The sequence below is a fragment of the Dendrobates tinctorius genome, unplaced genomic scaffold (genome assembly GCF_039654945.1).
Source record: "Dendrobates tinctorius isolate UK_male_01 unplaced genomic scaffold, ASM3965494v1 ptg000075l, whole genome shotgun sequence".
Taxonomy (NCBI): domain Eukaryota; kingdom Metazoa; phylum Chordata; class Amphibia; order Anura; family Dendrobatidae; genus Dendrobates; species Dendrobates tinctorius.
In genome coordinates, this window is record NW_027361743.1 from 33,162,501 (window position 1) to 33,185,627 (window position 23,127).

At 41.9% G+C, this 23,127-nt stretch overlaps 1 protein-coding gene across 2 annotated transcripts in view; it reads left to right on the forward strand.

Annotated features, from left to right (window-relative positions):
- The window catches only part of MTUS2 (microtubule associated scaffold protein 2), an 876,814-nt gene that overhangs the window by 815,217 nt on the left and 38,470 nt on the right, over positions 1 to 23,127 (forward strand). For both annotated transcript variants that reach the window (XM_073583159.1, XM_073583160.1), the window contains exons 9-12: positions 5,188 to 5,402; positions 13,105 to 13,210; positions 19,937 to 20,010; positions 20,390 to 20,488. In XM_073583159.1, coding sequence (XP_073439260.1) covers positions 5,188 to 5,402; positions 13,105 to 13,210; positions 19,937 to 20,010; positions 20,390 to 20,488 — 494 coding nt within the window. The remainder of the gene's footprint in view (positions 1 to 5,187; positions 5,403 to 13,104; positions 13,211 to 19,936; positions 20,011 to 20,389; positions 20,489 to 23,127) is intronic.

Genomic DNA, 23,127 nt, shown 5'->3' on the forward strand with positions numbered 1-23,127 from the left:
AGCTCCACATTACCTATTGTCAGTGATGAACAATAGATAATGGCTGGCTTTGCTGCTGCTTCTGGCAAAGATTCTCTACAATTCTGTTTTGTCGGTGGTACAGAGAGAAGCCAGAATTGGGAGAATGCTGTGAGCATCAGACCAGACAGGAAACAAAGCATCTAAGGATATGTGCACACAGTGCGGATTCTGCCACAGATTTTTCCCCACAAAAACCGCAGCTTTTGGCAGAAAACGCAGGTGCATTTTTGATGCGTTTTCACGCTGATTTTTACGCAGCATGTGCACAGCGGTTTTTAATTTCCATAGATTAACATTGTACTGTACATGACTTGCGAATCTGCAGCGGATCCGCAGGCATATCCGCACTGTGTGCACACACCCTTAGAGGGAGACAGTGGTAAGAATCGGAAGATGAGAATCGGAAGAAGACACTAGGTTGCAGAGGATCTTGGTGGGGATTAAAGGGGATATACCGTAATTAGTTTCAGACTGTTCTCCTGTGAACATCTCTTTTCCAGAAACGCATGCTGAATGTGTCCAGTATGATGCGGTCTTTACTAGGTCTTAATTATAAATCACAACTTTATCTCTGTACTGATTTCCAACAAGCAACCATATCGAGGAATGTGTGAATCCCCTCTCTCCCCTGAAGAATCTGCTTGGTGCTCTCCTCTTTTTCTGCACTGATAAACAACACATTGCATACCTGGCTACCAACCATTCTGGATCCAGCAGGACTGTTGAATTTGGGAAGCTGTCCCAGAAGGTTGGGTGGATGACACTACTTCAGCTGGCTCTAGTCGCACAGAGAGGAGAGGGGCAGGACACAGAATGCTTCAGCAGCATCAATTAGAATCTGAAATAATCCATGAACATTGTAGCCTGAAACTATTTTCCTTAAAGTAACCTCTAAGTTAAGTAAAAAGTATATTTTTCTCCAGGTCAAAGCTACCCAAAGCCTTAAACTTTAAAACTTAAATGGGTTTTCTTTGACTTTTAAAAATATGCAGTGCATGTGAAAAGAAAGCCATATATATCCTTCACTTACCTAATCTTTTGCCTCTTCAAAACAACCATGATTCACTTGACTGCTGCAGCCAATCAGTGGCTTCACAGAGCCACTTGCATGTATGGCAACTGACCGCTGAGGCCAGCGATTGGCTGCAGCGTTCATGTTATTGATGGATGTGCTATCACCGTTGCAGAACCAACAGAGACTTTTGGAGCAGCGGGGGAATTTATTTTCTGAAATATACCCCGGACAACACTTTAATTTATGCATAAGGTCGTTGTCTTATGTTATGGACAAGATGGAAGCAGTGAGCAAAAAATGAAAATAAATAATTGATAGGTGGATATTAAGTGGTTTGACATCTGCTTAGAAGTCAAATTTCAGATCTCGTCTTGTTCAGTGATCATAAAGCTTAAATGACTAGAGTCAGTCTGCATACTGATTCGAGAGTGCTGCAGTGGGTCAGCCCTTTGGCAAATATCTGACAGTATGCATTTCACTGAATGTACAGAAAGCCTTGGGATTAAACCCCCATGAAGTAGTATTAATGACAGCAATACAGCTTACAGCATGATTTTACTTAGAAACAGTTGCAAAAACAAGGAGTCATATACCCTGAAGCCTATAAGTTGCACAATCCTGATGCTGCAGTCTTCACATTTACCTGACATAGCGCTTTTCGAGTCCAAATATTTCTTGTTTTTTTGTTTGTTCATCAAGTTTAACAAAGTCTTGCTTCTTCTCCAGCAATGTTATCTGAAAAGAAAAGTCAACCACCGCTGGAAACAGGATGTCCGAGAGCTTTTAGTGACCACTGGAAAATGTCTGCATAGCTATTAAAAGTAGACATGTAGTGATGGGCGGACCCTTGGATGTTCGGGTCCGTCAGGTTCAGTCGAACTTTAAAAAATAATTTTGGTTCGGGTACCAGAACGGTATCCAAGCTGGAACCTGAACCCGGATCCCATTCAAATGAATGGGGGCCCCAAATGTCCAGCGTTTTCCATGTTGTCGTCCATATGACAGCGTGGGAAACACCGGTTCTGATCAGCGGTAAATTCGTTACCACCGGTTAAAGCACTGCAGTTCCCACGCTGTCACACATATGACAGCGTCTGAGCAGCAGTTATCACCAATGGTAAAAAAAAAGTTAAGACTAAGTTAAGAAAGATCTTCATTCCAGCCTCTTTTGCCATCTTGCTCTGTACCATGATAGCTTTTGAGAGCCATGGTGTAAGGTCAGTGGAACACCTGTACAACATGGATGTCTGGCTCATAGCTCATTGTCATACAAAGGTTTTGTGACGGTTACTTAGTGACACCGTGTGACAACTTAAGCTTTGCACATGATGTCTAATTTCGCTTGCAGTCCAGAATGGATAGCTATGCGCCGTTCTTGTAATCTAGCGATTAGTTGTGCAGAGGTTCGCCTCTGTGCATCTCATGCTGTCATTCAAGTTCGTCGTTTTCAGGAAGATCCAAGGCACCAAAGACTTCTCATAGGGACAAAACGTAGCTTTAATTCCATTTTTAAAAAACACATGATAAAACTACAAAAGTGAGGTAGATGATGCGACGTTGTGACCATAATAGGCCTTTTTCAAGCCAGAAATACAGATAATAAAAATTCAGGCATAACAGCCATTTGTATTGTCTGTATTCCTGGCTTTAAAAAGGCCTATTATGGTCAAATAGTCGCAGCATCTACTTTTGTAGCTTTGTGTTTTTTTTAAATGGAATAAAAGCTACGTGTTATCCCAGTGCCTTGGATCTGTTGGCTTGGACCTTTTGGGGGATCACCCTGAGTTGCACAGAGTGGCCATTGGTGCATGAGAAATATCCACTGGATTCAAGTTTGTCATTTTTCTCCGAAACACTAGGATACGTGACACTGAACAGTGCTAACACCGCAGCCTACAAGCGTAGTGATCTGTATGAATGGTTAACCAAGGTTTTTCATTTCAAGAATTTTTGCTGCTCTCAGGTTGCGACAAGTTGCAATAACTGGCAGACCTGACACACTGGAGGCATCCCTCAATCATCATACAAGATTTGATCCGATTTGTTTCATGTGTTTTCATTCTGGCTTTCATTCCACTCCCATACGTCACATGTTGGAGCAAGGTACTTGAAAATTTGATCCAAACAAGTGATAATCCAGCACCTTGGGTTAAAAGCTTTGAATTTTTTTTATTGAATCTTCTTTAAAAAAAAACACAAAAAAAACTAAACACATTTTAGCAACATCTCCAGATCATGTTACGAAAAGCCAATACGTTTCAGGCTAAGTATAAGCTCTTGATAACAGAATTTTGCTTTCAAATAATTTTATTGGTTTTTTTTAAATAAACAGGGTAGGGAAAGGAAGGTAGGAAGGGAGGGAAGGGAGTGGGGAGTAAACAACCTTGTACAGGTACGGAAAAAATTTTTAAAAACTAGAGAACCCACAAACAGGCATAGAATATCATATATCGAATAACAACATAAAAGGGAAAAAAAAAATCGACAATCCTTATTATGGGGTAACATTCTTGGAAGGAGATACAGCATCCCAGTACTAAAGCGCCCAGGTTTAAACTTCAAAATATAGTGCCTCTTGTTAAGTCTAGTTGATATGAAATTTGTTGTTCCAGGTCTTCCATTTTTTTGAGTATTTGTGAATGTGATTGTTGTTAATCGCAAATCTGCGTTCTAAATCGCTGTGTTGGCCTATCTTGTCAAGTATGTCTGAAAATTTGGGAACCTCTGCTTTCTTCCACCATTGTGCTAACATGGTCTTGGTCACTAAGAGGATGTGTATGATAATGTGTCTTACTGAATCATCAAATTGTTCTTGATAACAGAATTTTAAGCTTTTAACCCCAGGTGCTGGATTACCTCTTCTTTATAGCCATGGACTGACTTTTCCATGTACACTCAACATTATACAGCGTAGTCTAACCATATCTTTCACTTATATGGAAGGTTGAAAATGTGATCATTTGCAGATCTTAACAACACCTGCTGCTACCTTGATTTGCGTAACCCAACAGCTTGTCCTTCTTGGTGTAATTTCATTGTTGGAGAGAGCATATAATGTACTGTAATCACCAGTAGAAAAAAAAAACAGAGATGCAGCCACCAGCTAAGTAAGTCTTAAGGCCTCCTTCACATGTCCGTGTTTCCAGTACATGTGGTATCCATTTTTTTCACAGATTTCACATGTACCCATTGTAGCCTATGGTGCTATTCAACGTCTATTTTTTTACAGAAGCATGGAGGGTCCATAAAAAACACGGGCAGATGGATGAAACACTGATGGCACCAGTACCAGATGTGTAAAGTAAGGCCACATTCACACGTTCAGTATTTGGTCAGTATTTTACCTCAGTATTTGTAAGCCAAAGCCAGGAATGGAACAATCAGAGGAAAAGTATAGAAACGCGTCACCACTTCTGTATTTATCACCCACTCCTGGTTTTAGCTTACAAATATTAAGGCAAAACACTGAACGTGTGAACATGGCCTTAACGTTGGTTGAGTGTGAAAGTGAGTTACGTCTTGTTGGTGGATGTCACTTAAGAGGGTGGTCACTGTGTTGGGTTCTTAGGAAAATCCTAAAATGAAGTCATTTGACCTTTACTTTACTCTATTGGATGTTTGTTGTTGTCTTTTATGGGGGTTGTGGCTGTCATTGTGACACAGATAAAGCCTTTCTTAAATTAACATGGCAATCATGGCATAGAAAGTTAACATAACTCAACAAAGCCATTATTTTTATTATTAGGTAATGAATTATACTCTTGGGCATCAGGATATCTTTCACATTTTGAGAAACATGTAGTTAGTGATGATCTTAAAGCTTTCCTCTATCAGGGTCCCGTAACCAGCTCTCTGGTGGTCTTTAAATGTAATTGAGGAGGTGGTCCCTGGTGTGATTTCTCTGTGTTGCTTCCATAGAATATTGGAAGGTTTTCATTTTGGAAACAGGAGCATTCCGTTGCAAGGTGTACAGTTTGTGCGCACACGTGTGGTTATATGGTGGCCACTAATCTGTCACACCTTGGAGTATTAATCATCAATCAAGTTGCAAGTCTGTGCAGTCATAAGGGTAGAATTCCTCCTGACTTTGTAAGCGGCAATCTGATGACGTTTCTGGATAATCTCTCATGTACTCTTCTTTAATCTTTTAGCCTTCAACACAACGAGGTGCGAGAAATTACAAAAAGAGAAGGAGGAATTGGAAATCAAATTTGATAATGAAGTGAAGAAACTGGAACGTCATCAGCAAGAAGAATTGCAGTCACTGAAGGAGCGATTACAGCAGCAATATGACAGAGAAATGGAGCATTTGCAGCTGGAGCAGAGCTCCCAACTACTCCAGATCCGCTCCCAACACCAAGGCCAGGTCAGTTCAAGTCTGTTATTGTAGGGGATGGGACTGGTATGAGAAGAATATTCCTTACCTATAGGTATAAATTATCCCCTTTGTAACTCCATGAATTTGTCTGGCACATGTCTTCTTCCTGCCAGGACTCAACAGTGCAGAATGTAACACACAGATATCTATGGCTGATCACTTCTTGAGCTTTTTCACAGCTTTTCTCCTCACGCAGTAACAGTGCCTCCATTTTGTTCAATCCCATGATAACAGTATACCCAAAAATAATATATTACATGTATATCCCTTCTTATACCACCTGCATAGTAGAAATATCTCCCTTACAACAAATATGCCTATGACCCCAGTAAAGTAATGCAATTCCCTTTTGCACCCAAATACAGTAGTAATTCCCAAACACTGTCACCATGTAATAGTAATGTCCACTTTTTTATGCTCCCATACAGCTGTAATGTGTACAGTAGAATTTTTTTCATTCATAATTTCCCCCTAAATGTCCTCTGTCCATTAACATTTGTGTCCGTTGTGGCTCCCATAGAGTAGTAATGTCAGTAATTCAATAATAGTGTCTTCACAGTGGTCCTTTTCACACAGTAGGTAAATAGCCCAATGTCCCATCTGTCTTAGCTCCCTCGACATATGGCTCAGTGTTCCTCCTTCTTCTGGGGCAGGTGCCCGGGATGTCATTGTGCTGCTTGTAGTAGGAAGGTGAAGTCCTCTGTAGCTGCTGGCCTCTGATAGTCCTGCAACTTGTACCGGGCAGGGAACCAATGGCTCTTTGCTCCGCAATAATTTTTAGCTGGATGTTCATCCTGACCACTATTGGATCTCATTCTTGTCCAGCCTCAGTCATAGTCACTATGCCCACGATCTTTATTTCTCTGGTTATTCTACGTAGTAATAATATATTAAGATATTTGGAGGTTTGTGCCAGAAAATGAACCTCTGACCACTATTACCAGTTAAAACCTTATTCAGCAGAAATTTTTTAAACAATTTTAGAAAAACATCCAAAGTAAAATGTCTTCTTTGCTATATAAATAAAGTGCAAAAAAACCAGCAAAAAAAAAATAGCACTCCTTTCTCCTGTCCAATGCCAATCCAGTCGCAGAAGTCCTGCCATTCTTTGTTTTCAAGCAGCCAGCATGTCGCGACTACAACGAATCAGTGTATAACACCTCCGGCACCTCCAGATTATGGGCTCAACTCCATACATGAAAAAGTGCAGTCAGTACTTTTCTATCATTAATTTGTGGTGGGAGAACAATGTAAGCCAGAAACCCGGTGCTGCTCAGCTAAAAGTCTCAAGCAGGAACGAGCAAGTGGTATGTCCAAAACAAAAAGACAAAAAGGTTAGCGGCCCTCACCGGTGAAGATACAACAGATCCTTTAAAACATTGCAGCTAGGAGAAGAGTAGCGGGTGCGGCTGTGCAGACAACGGTCGTTTCAGGTCTGAGTACCATTCCACGGGTCTGAGCAGGCAGTGAAACATTTCCTTTTAACCCATAAAATTAAGTTATCAACAAAATTGACAATAAGAGAAATGCCTACTATTCAGGCGATTCTGGACAAACATCTTTCCAATTCTTGCTGCGCCTATACATAATTATGTGACACTACTTCCTGCAGGTCTGCATCACTGCTTAAAAGACGCCAGTATTTTTCAATGGCCGACCATATAATTTTATCCATAGGCCCATACTTAAAATTAAAGCATTTGCAAAATTTCTACAACACGAACGAGAGGTTCATTCAGCCAATGTAGGAGTTCTTAGGTTCATAGGATTAGAAGAGGTTTAACTATCGGGAAAGTTCGGAGATTGGCATAAACTGCTGCTTTAAAAAGAGGTTACATGGATCATTATCAAAAACGCGTAAGGTCCTATAAGGATTAAATTATAGGAATGATTTTTTTTGCTTGTTTTATATATGTATTTGGTTTTTGTTTGCATTTCTCTGATTGTCCATTTTGATGACGTTTAAATTATAAAAAGGAAATGTTCTCACGGTTCATAGTTAAGGGGTTAAAACTTCACAATGCTGATGCTATAAAACACAGCTGATTTTTCGCAAGTGAAAATTTTCATCGTCAGAGCTGCATTTTTGCTATCTGGGAACGTGAACTGAAGGTCTATTTAGCCTGCAAGATTAATGTGGACGAGCTTTCATAGGAACCCTAGTTTCCCAAAGATTGTGCAGTCTAAGGCTAGTTTCACACTAGCGTTTTGAGGCGCAGTGCACGGCTGCCGTGACGCTCCACCCCCTGCTGCGCCCCCTCCAGTCAGCTCCTCCTATGGGCGCATGACGCTGCATGCCACCTGCGTACCCTATCTTTAGCATTGGGTACGCAGGCCGTGCGCTGGTATGCTTTTGGCGGCGCATGCACCCTTTTGACGGTGCGCCAAGTGCACCAAAATGCAACACGGAGCATTTGGCGCATGTCGGCGCACCGTCAAAAGGGCGCATGCGCTGCCAAAAGCATACCAGCGCATAGCCAATGCTAAAGATAGGGTATGCAGATCGCATGCAGCGTCATGAGCCCATAGGAGGACCTGACCGGAGGGGGCGAGGCAGGGGGCGGAGCTGCACGGCGGCCGTGCGCTACGCCTCAAAACGCTAGTGTGAAACTAGCCTAAACAGGCTGCTGATCAATAGGTGAATGAGTAAAATGTTCGTTTGTCGAGTAAAATGCTCTTTTGTGATGTACAAAAGATCATCATTCTCAGCAGCACATCGTTCTGTGTAAACAGGACATGTGCTGCCGAGAAGCATGGTAGCCTTTGTGTAATGAACCCATTATGGATAATTCAGTGTACATCTGAAGCCACATCAGACTGTGTAAACAGGCTTTTAAATGGCAGCAGACCGGCGAGCATGTTGTCTGTCGAATAAAACTGCGTAGTGTAAAATAACGTAAGGTTCTAAGATTCCAAGAAAGGAGTTTGATGCAGGATTAAGCAAGAGTCATGGGTGGACCAACAATTGAGCAACATGTACAGTATGAGAATCCAACACTTATGAGGTCTCCTCTATGCATGCGGTATTCTCATTACACCTTATTTCTTCAGAACTTTTGGCCGTTCCTTGCTATGTTCTCAAAGTCAGAGCACATTTTAGTAATACCTTGACTTTCTGATGATCTCACATCCAATCGACTTCCCGTGGTCCCAGCACTTAGAACACTACATTATATCATATGGTAGATTCACACAAGTCTTCCTCATGCTCTCAATGGGAAATAAGACTTGCTCGCCATAACAGTGACTTACTTGCCATATTTACTCATGATTAGCAGAATTCCCTGTGTAATTGGTAATTATGTGTAACGGTAGATTGTGCTTGTAACGCTGGCATTACCCAGAATGATGGATGTTCATTTCACCCTCCCGGAGGAATATATATAGCAAGCTTTTAATAACCGCAGCTTAATCTATCATTTATAGATATGTCTAAATACTGATGCTACGTAGCTGCCAGCAGTTCATCCATTACGGGGGTGAAATGCGTGGAGACGTGCCTGTGCCCTATAATTGGAAACATCTGACATCGAGCAGATCTGTTCAATAAGAGTTCAGTAATAATATAGCAGCGATTCATCATTGATTGATCCCCACAGATACAGTGGGTACGGAAAGTATTCAGACCCCTTTTAAATTTTTCACATTTTCTACACTCTGCACCCCATCTTGACTGAAAAAAAATGTAGAAATTTTTGCAAATTTATTAAAAAAAAGTGTACATTAATTAGAAAATAAAAATATTTTTTGAATTTACCAAAGGTCTGCAATGAAACAAAGAGTGAAAAATAAAAATTACGGAACATTACGAATCCTCCCATACAACGATGCCGAGCACTGACCAGGCAAAATCGGCGTATGGCAATCAGCAAAACTCAAGCACCCACAAAACAATTCTCTTTTTATTAAGCTAATAGTCCTTTATATCAAATGAGTCTGAACCCAGAAGACACCCGTGAAAAAACAGGGAGATCTTATATACTCCTTGCAGATGTTGTCCTTGGTGGGATTTCAACCCAGGACCCCAACGTTGTAAGCAGAGGTGTAGCTAAGGGTTCGGCTCAGGGGAGGGGAAACATTTGATTGGGCAACTAACCGGTAACCATGATTACAACTATGGGGGTACACTGATATTACCGCCACTTGTTAGGTTAATTTGGCTTTTGGGCAAAATTTGTGAAGAACGTAAAAAAGATATTTTATCATGAAAGTAGGGCATTTAAGTAGAAGCATGCAATGGTGATTTACTCATCTTAAACAATTTATTGAAACAAAAGCCAACAACAGTGGTGGGTATACCCCAACAAAAAATATCAATGTCTCAATAACATGTCTTGTGGCCTTGACAATCAATCACAGCTTGACAACAACGCCTCATACTGTTCATAAGTCGGAGTTATTGTCTGCTGAGGCATGGCATCCCACTCTTTTTCAAAGGCAGGACAGGTCGTTAAGGTTTTGAGGTACAGAGTTACTAGCCTCTACAGGGCAACTCATCTGATCCCATACTTTTTTATGGGATTCAGGTATGGAGAAAGTGCAGGTCACTGCAATTGAGGTACCTCAGTCTCTAGCAGCTGTTCCCTAATGATGCAACCTCAATAAGCTGGAGCATGAAGATGAAATTAGGTCTGTTTTGTTCATGCAGAGTCACAATGACTGTATTAATGATTTTTTTTAAGTAGTAGCGGCTTGTCACTGTACGATTAACTCAGGGTAGGGCTGTTTTGTATTGACTAGACACACCTGCACACACTGTAATACTAAAAGCTCGTCTGGTGACAACAGTGGCTGATGAATAGAGCTGTCCTTGACGTCTCCAATATAATTTCAGCTCAGCGTGAATCAACTTTCATCAGTGAACAGAATGGAGGCCCACTGGTCCCTAGTGTCCAGCGTAGATGATCCCCGTGATGACGCTTGTGCCTGGTGGTGTGGTCAGGTACCCTTGCAGGTCATCTAGCACGCAGACTACGCTGATGTAAATGGTTTCGAATGGTCTGCTGTGACACCTCCTTTAAATGTGCCTGGAGTTTTTGGCATTCGTCAACCGGTTCCGAAGGGCATTGTTCACAATTAAGCGGTCATCAGTGCGGGATGTTGCCAAAGGACGTCCACTTCTATGCCTTTCTGTTCCTCTTGTATCTACATTACACCCTGCTGATGACTCTGTGACCCTCTAAGCTAAGTAGCCACTTCTGTCTGAGAACATCCTGCTTGAAGCCTCGCAATGGCAAGGTCCTGTTCATCAATTGTAGTCTTGGTCCCATAATGTCAAAATGTGAACAGCATGATGAGGAGGACTGCTTAATTACCAATTCTAATTGATCCCAGAAATTAGTTGGGTGATTCATGGATCAAACACCTGTTGTGAATTTTGCCATTAAGCTCCATGTTAGTGACTCGCCCCCAGAGGCCGTGGGGTACTCGGTGAAGGGCCCGTTGACTACAATGGGAGATGTCACAGTGGCAGTGACCCGGTCCGTGGCCTCAGGCGGTCAATGTAAAAGGGGTAGAGTGATGGGGATAAAGTTGTTGAGATGATTCGTGATGCCACCTGTGGCTTCTGGTCAGTTTGACCAGCGCTGCAGGGTTGCTTCTCTGGGACAGATGGTGTGGTGCAGCAATGATGTTGAAGCTCCCCACAGGTGGAGCTGTAGTCTCAGGGCAGTGTAGATGAGGTTGGCAAGTGGGGAGATGGTGTAAAGAAGCAGATGTAGCAGAGCTGGGTGTAGGGCGCAAGAATAAGTGGAGGACACAAGGGCATGTAGTTCCAAGGCTTTACTCACAGTCTGGTGCACACAGATGCCTGCTTCGGTGCCATGTCCTCCAGGTCAGGGGCTCAGCCAACTCCCAGGCAATGTAAAGTACACCTTTCCAGCACTCCACCAAAATGTGCCTTCTCTGAACATCTCCACACTAGCGCCTAATCTGAAGTACTTGTAGTTGCGTATTAAACTCAAGTTTCTCCTTCTTGATGTTACTTAGAACTCTACTTGTACGGCAGACAGCTGTAGCCTACTTCGGGGACTCCTTGCTATCATGTCCCAGCTCACCCACGTTGCTGTTGTGCCCCCAAGTCTTAGATGGGAATAAAGTGGTGACGACTTCTATTCCTCCGGTTTCTGCTGCAGAAACATCAGTATCCATACAACCTCGGGGACCGGACCCCGGCCATGCGCTTCAAACTTGAGGAAGGGTTCTCCTCTAACCCTAGTCCTTAGTTCTCCTCTTCTCCTTACGTTCCGTACTAAACTATCTTCTTTCTGAAGAATTATGCTTTCTATGGCTCTTTCCTGTGCCAGCAGCTCCAGGTCACAGGAGTCTGCTGCAGCACTTCCTTCACTCCATCCCTCTCAGGGGATCTTCTCTCACAGACTGACCCTTTCCTAATATTCTTCCGCTCTCTTGTGCAGTCTAAGCTCCACCCACCTCCCAGCACTCTTCGTGTTCCAAGCAGGGAGCCACCAATGTTGCTCTGCTACACTACTGGTGTGCGTGTGGGATGTGAGTGTTGGAGTGTGGTCAGGTGTCTCCACCTTACCTGGATAGTGGGGTACCACACCTCAGGAGGAGGTGCAGTACCTCTGTGGCGACTGAACCCTCAGGGGCGCCACATTAGAGAACAGCAAGTTCTGCAAAAAGTACTGAAACATTGAACAGTTGGTCACGGGCATTCAGAAGTTTAGAAACGGTCACATTAAGTTCACTTGAACAGGTTAGAGGGCATTTTATGACCATCCTGAAGTTTCACCCTACAACCAAATATCGCTAACTTTTTGTGAGTAGTGTATAGATAGCAACTTACAGCTGATGATGATGAGTCGTTCACTTTTCCCCTCTTTTCCAACTTACCCAGTCCAACATGACAACTTCTCCAGCCAGGACTCGTCTGCAGAGATTTCAACAAAGACACATCTGACTTCTCACATTTCCTGCACCTTCCCCATCTATTCCCAACCTGTACTAACTCCTCATCCTGCTTGTACCCCAATATTGTGCCCTGCTCCCGTCTGTGTCCCTATTACTGCACCAGCTGTTTGGCTCAATAACAGCGCCCTTCTTAGTGCCCCACATAATAATGCCCACCACAGTCACGCTTACTTAGTAAAGTAAAAATGCCTCCGTTGTGCCCTCTAGATGGTAAAATTTCCACCTAGAAAAAAAATGCACTGTGCAAATGCCCTAGAAAACAGTGTTCACATTTTGCCCCTTTGACGGACGCAATATTCTGAGTGCCCCTATAACAATAATGTTCTTAAGTTCCCAATTAACATTTAATAATGTCCACTGAGTTCCCCCATGTTCAGCTCCTCCCTCTATACATAGTATGATGTCCACCCTGCTCTCCCAAAACACAGTATAATGACCCCCACAGATACCCGCACTGTAAAACCCACACTGTATAATGACCTCTACACTGTATATTAACTCCCACACTGTATACTGTATAATTGCCCACGCATTAGCCCCCAAAATGTATGAACAGGGCATAACTTGCTGTTTTGGGATTAACCATTAAATAATGATCTGCCATTTTTTTTTTAGTCAGTTGTGTTGAGATCTTTGTATTTTTGTACTGCATTGTCTGCATTTGCTGGTCCTGTAAATGCCTTAATCTTAAAGGGCAAACCCTTCACCTTTTCTATCTAGAACTCAATTGAAAAATGTTCTCATTTCTAATGTGCAGATTGAAAACATGGCCGCGACGCATGAAGCTGCACTGTTAGAGATCAAGACCAGCCATTCAACCTCCATCGCTTCAATCCATGAAGATCATGAGAGAAGAGTTCACAGTAAAACTTGCTTTTAATATACTATTAAATAGACTGTCTAGTTTATATATTTATATATCCTGCTGGGGAATTCTGTATGAACACATGGAGGTTCCTGTTTTATTAGTCAAAGCAAAGAGTGGACTTACAGAAGCCCTCCCATGATGTTTTTTTTTTCACAAAATCTGTGTATGTACTGTAGTCTTCACTTACCGCCGTCTTCTCCGGGATCCAGTGTTGTTCTGCTCCTCTTCTCAGTGACATCACCGCCCTTCATAGTCTCTGGATCACTCTTATGCTTTAGGCATGTCATGTCTTTTACATTTAAGACTATGGAGTCTCATTGTGATGCTCCATGAATTTACATTGTAAAAGCCACTGCGCTCGATTTAACCCAAAGAGACTGAACAGCAGCGATGTCACTGAGAAGAGGAGCAGAACGGAGCTGGACGCTGGCCAGAGTTACAATAGGGGAAGATATTAATACACTGACACTACATTACATATATGCATGTTTAGAGGGAAAAGGGTTCATGGGAAGGCTTCTTTAAGAAACAGTAAGGATGATAGTAATGCCTATTTGTCTCTAGCTACATGTAATTTTGACCTTTTCTTCCCCAAAAGGTTTGAATGAATAATTCATAATTTAGATGTTTCCAAGAAGTGTACATTATAGAGGAGTCGGTGTAGACAGTGCATTCAGATCATGCAGTAAGGAGGTGGACCTGTTTGGTGACCACAGTGTATGATTCCTGGTAATAGCAGAAAGGGACCACCACCACATAACTGCAGTACAGTGGTTGTCACCATCCTCCTCGCAGCCTTGACGTTAATGGTCTTTGAATGTGCTGTTAGCCACAACGACTCTCAACAGTCAGTGAAGATAATTTATTATATATGGAAATCAGCCTTCATCACTTGACAGTAGACGCTGTTGTATTTTACCGGACCCCTATGAACATGTAGACAGCTCGTATGATGGATGTACCCTACATCTACTCAGGAGGTCTCGGTGGATTTCAGGTTGTTTTTTTTCTTATACTAACCCTAAAATAGATTTTGTAAGGAATTTCTGTTCTTTTATGTAAAGTTATACAGAAACAATCAACAATATGTCTTGCAGCAAGGAAACCTTATTATAAGACCCTTTCACATCCCAGATCTTTTTCTTGATTTATTGACGTCCATAAATCGGCTCTTAATGGTAGAAAACAAGTTGAGAATGGTTAATAGGGCCCTCAAGTACCTGTGATTAGGCGTGTGGTGATGTCAAGCGGCTGCAGAAAGTTTCCTAATTTTTATCTTTTCTTATATACGGTTCTTACAGAGCCTTGCAAACGTATTCACACCCTTGGCTTTTTACCTATCTTGTTAAATTACAACCTGTGTTTAAATACTTTTGTAATCTGATTTGTGTGTGAGGCATCAGCACTAAATAATACTCTAAGTTGGTAGAGTGAAGTTAGAAAAATATAGGCATAAATTACATTTATGGGATCAATTAACTAAAAATTGGCATGTGCATATGTACCCCTTTTGTTATAAAGCCACTAAAAATTTCTGGTGCAAGCAATTACCTTCATAAGTCACATGCTTAGTGACAGGACGTCCACCTGTGTGCAGTCTACAAGTAAGTGTCCCATGTCTGTCAGTATATACTTTTTACCTTTTCTGAAAGCCCACGGAGGATGCAACACCATTAAACAAGAGGCACAACTAATAGAGATGAGCAGACCCATGGAAGTTCGTATTCGGCCTAACTTGAGTTGAAAGTTCGGTTCGGGTACCCAGACTTGACCTGAATTTGACCCCAGACTCAAACCCCATATAAGACAATGGGGACCCAACTTTGGTGCTGTAAAATGACTCTAAAATGGTTGTAGTAAGGGCTACGGGGCTGCAAAAGGAAGAAAGATTGGGGGTAAGAGTAGTACAATTGCACTGCAAACAAATGTGGATAGGAAAATTACTTAAAATAATATAAAATAAAAATAATAATTATAATCTTGAACCAGGAGGCTGAAGTCCAATTGGAGGAGTGGAAAAGTGCATTGGATGAGTACCGTATTTTACTGTACTTGTTAATCAATAAATAAAAAAAAACAAGTTGAGGTCCTCCTTTTTTTTAATTACCTGCCAAGGGAAAGCAGGCAGCTGTGATCTGATCTTATTAAGCTGGGAGAGGGACAATATTCATGGACCTTCGCAGCTTATTAATATCACACCTCAGCTTTCTACTTTGCTTATGCTGGTTTTTAAAAATGGGGGGGCCTGAAAAAAAAATGATGTGGGTCCCCCCTATTTTTAATAACCAGCTAAGGCAAAGAAGACAGCTGGGGGCTGATACTAATAGGCTGGGAAGGGCCATGGATATTGACCTCTACCCAGCCTAATAAAACCAGCCCTCAGCCACTCCAGAAATGACACATCCATCCAATTCTGGTGCTTAGTCTTGGCTCTTCCAGATAGCCCTGGTGCGTTCAGGGTAATGGGATTGTGGGGTTAGTAATGGAGAGATGTCTGTCAGGTATTCTATTACTAACCCAGTAGTCAAAGGAAATAAAGACACACAAGTCCTTTATTTGAAAAAAATAACTTCCTGACAATTTCCCTCTTTCACCCGTTTATTAAAAAAATACATAATCCTCACTGGTCCGCTGCAATCCAAATGGAGGTGCCATGAGGATCCCAGTCTTCTTCATCCAGTGTATGGAGCTTCATTGAGAAAACAAAGCTCCATAGACTGGAGCAGCAGCCACTGCCAGGTCCCATGCTTCACTCTGTGAGACCCGACTGCTATGAACTGAGGTGACAACAGTAAAGTAACCTCAGTTCATAGGCACCGGTTCTCACAAGAGCAGCTCAAGAGCCAGAATGATGAGCTGTGAATTGAGGTAACCTTACTGACATCACCTCAGTTCAGAGGCTGGGTCTCGAGGAGTTTCATGATACCTGCCAATGGCTGCTGCTCCAGTCTATGGAGCTTTGTTCTCTGAACAGAGCTCCATTCATGGGATCAAAAAGATGGGGATCGTTATGGGACCTCCATTTAGATTATGGTGGGCCGACGTGAATTATTTATTTATTTTTTTATAAATGGTTGAAAGAGGGAAATTGTTGGGGAGGGTTTTTTTAAATGCAAAAAAATTTTTCTTTTTCTCTTTTTACTTACTGGGTTAGTAAAGGGGATGTCTTATAGATGCTACTCCATTGCTAACCCGTGGGCTTGATGTCAGCAGATATTACACAGCTGACATCAACTCCCAATCCCATAATTGCCAACGCACCAGGGCAATCGGGAAGAGAGGAGGCTAAGCACTAGAATTGGTGCATCTATTGGATGAGCCATTTCTGGGGCAGCTGAGGGTTGGTTTTATTAGGCTGTGAAGGGGCCAATAGCCACGGGCCATCCCAGCCTATTAATATAAGCCCCCAGCTGTCTACTTTGCCTTAGCTAGTTGTTAAAAATATGGGGACCTCACATCGATTTTTTAGGGTCCCCCACTTTTAATAACCAGCAAATACAGAACAGACAGCTGGGGGCTGATATTAATAGGCTGGGAAGGTACATGGATATTGGCTCCTTACAGGCATAATAAAACCACAAAGCTGTCTGCTTTCCTTTGGCTGGTTATAAAATTAGGGGGGACCGCACGCTGTTTTTTTAAATTATTTATTTTACACAGTAAAGCCGGATCACTTAGTGCGTCGGCCAGTCACAGCCATGCCACTACTTGGCAAGGCTGTGATGGGGCCGGAGGTGCCCACAGCCTTAAAGCTTGTTTAATGATTGCACTGCAGCCTTTCACCAATCTTTATTAGACTGCTGAACCCGAACCGTAACACAGATATACAGTAAAAAGTCAGTATTTAGGGTTTGGCCCCAGACACTAGGTGACGAGTTATGAACCCTGAACTTGCCAGTTCGGGTTCGCTCATGCCTAACCACTATCGAAACAACACCATGAAGACCAAGGAATTCTCTAAACAAGTCAGGAAGAAAGTTGTTGAGAAGTACAACTCAGGGTTGGGTTGTAAAAAATATCCCAATCTCTGATGATTCCCCGGAGCACGATCAATCCATTATCAAATGGAAAGAACATGGTACCACAATAAACCTGCCAAGAGAGGGCCACCCACCAAAACACTCAGCCCGTGTATGGAGGGTATTAATCAGAGAGGCAGCACAGAGACCAAAGGTAACCCAGAAGAAGCTGCAGAGTTCCCAAGCAGAGACTGGAGCATCTGTCCATATGACCACAATAAGCCCTACACTCCGTAGATGTGGCCTTTATGGGAGAGTGGGCAGAGAAAAGTTTTTACTTAAATGCAAAAATTGTAAGGCTTGTTTTGAGTTTGCCAAAAGCCATGTGGGACACTCCCCAAATGTATGGAGGAAGATGCTGAGGTGAGATAAGAACAAAATTGAAGTTTTTGGCCATTAAGGCCTGTTTCACATTTCCGTTTGTTGCCATCAGTCAAAAATCCGCCGTTTTGCCAAAAAAACGGATCCGCTATTTTTTCTTGGCAGATACATTTTTTTTTCCCATTGACTTGCATTAGCGGTGGATTTTGACGGATGGTCATCCGTTGGATCCGTTTTTTGATGGATCCGCCATAATTTTGTCGTCCACTGACTTCAGTGGACGGACAATGAAACGTTTTTTGTCTGCGTCAAAATAGCGGATAGCAACAAATCCGCCGCTATCCGCCATTCGTTATAATGGTCGCCTATGGGCGGCGGACCCGTTGGCAATAGTCTATTGATGGAATCCAGCAACAGATCCGTTTTTTGACACTGAGCATGCCCGGAATAATTTCCTTGCCAGAAATTTAACCCCAAATTCCGTTCTGGTGTCTCTCTCTCTCCAGTCATGTCACTTTAAATTTCATCACCTTGGCACCAAAAAGGGATCCGTCAAAAAATGGATCCTGTGACATCCGTTTGTGGCAAAATGAAAACGGATCTGTTTTTTTACACTCTGGTTGGATTTTGACTGACTTAAAAAAACTGAAGTGTGAAACAGGCCTAAGGTAAATGCTATGTATGGATGCAACCCAACACAGCTCACCACTCCAAGAACCCCATCCCCACAGTGAAACATGGTGGTGGCAGCATCATGCTGTAGAGATATTTTTTGCAGTAGGGACAGGGAAAATGGTCCGAGTCGAGGGGAAGATGGATGGTGCAAAATACTGGGATGATTTAGAGCAAACCCTGTTTCAATTGATCAGTGATTTGAGACTGGGACGAAGATGATCCAAAGCATTCTACTAAAGCAACACTCTAGTGGGTTAAGGGGAAACGTGTAAATGTTTTGGAGTGGCCTAAATAAAACTCAAACTTAATACAATTGAGAATCTGTGTTCAGACTTGAAGATTGCTGTCACCAGAGGAAACCATCTAACTTGAAGGAGCAGGAGCAGTTTTGCCTTGAGGAATGGGCAAAAATCCCAATGGCAAGATTTGGAAAGCTCATAGAGATTTATCCAAAGAGGCTTGCAGCTGTATTTGCCGCAAAAGGAGGCTTTACAAAGTACTGACTTTTTGGGGTGAATAGTTATCCACACTGGAGCTTTCAGTTCTGTTGTCCTATTTGATGTTTGCTTCACAAAAAAAAAAAAAAAAACAAATGTACACAGATGTAGGCATGTTCTTTACATAAACTGATACAAACCCTGAAAAAACAGTGAAATTACAGGATGTGAGGTAGCAAAACATGCAAGAAAAATGCAAAGGAGGGCGAATACTTTCGCAAGCTACTGTGGGTCCCGATTCATCATTGCTACTTCTCCAGTTTTTTTGAGCATTTTTCTCCTTCTTAGTCACTTTAGTATTTGCGTCTTTTTCTCTGTATGTTTTGCTACATATATTTATTATGCTTTTGAAGATATATTTTTTCAAGTCTTTTTTCGATTTCTCCTTGAAAAGTTTGCTTATCCAGATGTTTTAGACAGATCCATCGAATGCCACTTTTATCAAATTTAGCATTTTAAGGGGCACATATCACTCTAGTCTCTGCCTGAAGTAAAGTTTCTGGCAGAGTCTTCAATTTGGCACATTTTTTTTTTTAGACAAATGTGCAACTTTTGGCGCTAGAAAAGTTGCAGATCATGCTTAAAGGCAAAAATAAAAACTTTTGTGCACATACCCTCAGTATGATTATATCCATGCAATTGCTCAATAATGAACCCCTGGGTGTGATCATTGGGATATAACTTTCTTATTTCTAGCACCGACTGATACAAAGTTGTTAATTTTGTCATAGGGCATCAGTTTGCCTCAGTATTATTATATGACCTAAATATGCGTTGTATATGCAGCGCATTTTTTTTTTGTTCACTTACGCACATACTGTAAATGCTTTTGTTTTTTCGCCCTCTTGTGGAGAAATCAAATATTCCAGTATTTTTACACTTTTTTTTTCATAACAACGCATCTCTCCTGAGAGCTAAATAACACATTTCTCCTTCAATTGTGCCACCAAGCAATTAAATTCAGCCTAATTTAAAAAAAAATCAATAAATAAAAATTATAGATCCACACGTGCCTGTCGAATTTCAGTTTTGAGGGTCCTATTAACTTTTCTGAAAGTAATAGGAGCTGGCTTATCATGTTTTGAGCCATCTGTATCTTCTCTGGGGAGAATATTTGTATCCTCCCATTTCCAAATTGCTGTATGTTAATTTATCTGCCTGATTATTATGTTCTTATGCTGGTTTTGTGTTCACCCTTTTATTTGTTAGAATTGAAAGAAGGCCATGAGCTCGAAAAGAAAATGTTAGAAGATGGCTTTGAAAAATTAAAACTATCATTACAGGTAAGATTTTGGTACATATGCTCCTGAAAGGCAACATAAAGCGCATCCCTATAGGAATACATAGCCCAAATAGGCGCCACACACCAGATCCTAAATAAACATCTATCCCGATCCCTTAAATTCAGGCCCCAGTCCAAAGGCGAGTGCAGCGCTCGGCTATCTCTGACGGTCCCATAAAGAATGAATAGAGGGGCAGTGCGATGATCGGCCACCACTTCATTTACACAGAGCTCTTCAGAGCCCTGTTTTTTGGGACCCCGGTAATTAGAAAGTTATTCCCTACCCTACAGATTGGGGATAGCATTGAAACTTGCTAATACCCCTTTAAAGGGGACATTATATTATTTTTCATCAACGCTTTTTCCTTCATTTATTTCAGGACCAAGTTGACACCTTGACGTTCCAGAATCATTCACTAAGAGATCGGGCCAAGATGTTTGAAGAGGCGTTAATGAAGAGCACTAATGAACAGCTAGAGGTAACCTCAGGGTCCTTGTCCTTTACTGGATACAAATAGTGCTCACAACTGCTATAGCGCTGTTTTATTATGGGGCTTCAGCGCTAAACTGATTCTTCTATCTGTCTAAACTATCAAGACCTGGCGGCCTTCTGCCGCTGTCACTGTGGGGAACGTTCTGAATTCAAATACATAAAGTTTTTATTACGTGTATTAAACTCTGTCATTGGCTCCTCCTAGTGGTGACTTCATGCAACCAGAATTATAAAGTTTCTTGTAAATCAGAACTAGAGCGCTCCTCTATACATCTATATATTATGAAGTAATAGGCACAACTATGCAAATTGCCTCTTCAGAAAGAAAGAGGACTTTTACTCTACAGCGCCACCTATTGTTGGCAACAAAAGTCCCATAAATAAAGGGTATGAGGGAGACAAGGGACAACCCAGCTCCAACACCCTAAACACAAGCTCAAAACATACAATTAATAGGAGAAGAAACACAAGAGCACGCAATAAATTCCATATAGAAAAATATAAATTTTTATTAAATAGATAACAACAATATAAAATGGATAGCAGAAGATGTGCTCATGGATAATTAGGACAGTAGATCCCATGTACCGACCAGGTCCCCCCAGATGGAAAACAAAGTGAGTATGTATCAAGATCCTCAGATCATATCATAAATCAACGTACCACCCCAGCTGATATAAAATACATAATCAAGGTAGCGGTGACTGATAATGCCAGTGCCAATACACGCTAACAGCGAAAATCAAAATGCTGGTGGAAGTAGGAGAAGGAAAACCAAGTGGGTATGTGTCATGGCCCTCAGGTCATGTCACAGATCAAACTACCACCCCAGCAGATATAGAGTAAATAATCATGGACGTGGTGACCGATAATACCAGTGCCAGTACACACTGCCAATGAAGATCAAAGTGCTGGTAAAGATAGTGGATCAAGTAGATAACAACTCACCAGGGAGGGGAAGAGTAAGGAATCCAGCAGTGGGGCCTCCGACGCGCGTTTCGCGACGTCCCCCGCCGCTTTATCAAGGAGGAAAGTGAATAGGAAAGTCCCAGTAGGGCCTTCAAATAGCCCATGACCCCGGTCACGTGACCGGCGTCAGCCAATCAAAATGGCACAAGCGGCGCATGCGCCGGGGTGTCTGCAGGTCCTATGCTGCAGCCCGGCGTCCACACACTGCGCATGCGCCGGGACCCGAGGCAAGGCGCACTGTGTTGAAGGACTCCGACCGCAACATGGAGCCGCACACAGCACGGCGATGCGCATGGCCATACAGAAATTAAAATAGGGCACAATGTATGTGATCCCTGATCCAGAATTCCATGTCAGGGGGCCAGGATTGTATAGAGATAAACCCCATAATGTTAAAGGCAGCCATGCTGTATATAAATACTGGAGACACTGTAAACAATGTACCAAAAAGCCCCCATACAATATTATATATATAATATAGTAAGATGTAATTCCATACTGATTATAATAATTGAACATAAGATCATTAATACATAAAAAGTGGAATACAAAAATATATAACAAAAGAAAAAAGGGAGAACACATTCAAGTGTACAGCATGTTGCATGATGTTCGACCTACAGAAATATCCATAGGTGTTCTTGATTGCAGACAAAGGACAATCGGATCCGATATATAGGGCTACTTGAGGCGAAACCGGGACATATAAGGTAATACTGAAAATAACAAAAGATATATGTCAGAATTAAAAACAATAAAAAGAAAAATTAATAAAAACAACCACTACAGGGAAACATAGGAAATACGGAGTCCTGCGGGAACCTGAAACAAGCTAGAGAAACCATATTACAATAAATTCAGATTAAGTCTAAACGAGGTAAAAGGGGGGGGGGGGGGGGGGGGGAAGAAAAGCGGAAAGGGGAATTTCAGATTAAATAGAATACTGTTTTTACCTCGTTTAGACTTAATCTGAATTTATTGTAATATGGTTTCTCTAGCTTGTTTCAGGTTCCCGCAGGACTCCATATTTCCTATGTTTCCCTGTAGTGGTTGTTTTTATTAATTTTTCTTTTTATTGTTTTTAATTCTGACATATATCTTTTGTTATTTTCAGTATTACCTTATATGTCCCGGTTTCGCCTCAAGTAGCCCTATATATCGGATCCGATTGTCCTTTGTCTGCAATCAAGAACACCTATGGATATTTCTATAGGTCGAACATCATGCAACATGCTTTACACTTGAATGTGTTCTCCCTTTTTTCTTTTGTTATATATTTTTGTATTCCACTTTTTATGTATTAATGATCTTATGTTCAATTATTATAATCAGAATGGAATTACATCTTACTATATTATATATATAATATTGTATGGGGGCTTTTTGGTACATTGTTTACAGTGTCTCCAGTATTTATATACAGCATGGCTGCCTTTAACATTATGGGGTTTATCTCTATACAATCCTGGCCCCCTGACATGGAATTCTGGATCAGGGATCACATACATTGTGCCCTATTTTAATTTCTGTATGGCCGTGCGCATCGCCGTGCTGTGTGCGGCTCCATGTTGCGGTCGGCGTCCTTCAACACAGTGCGCCTTGCCTCGGGTTCCGGCGCATGCGCAGTGTGTGGACGCCGGGCTGCAGCATAGGACC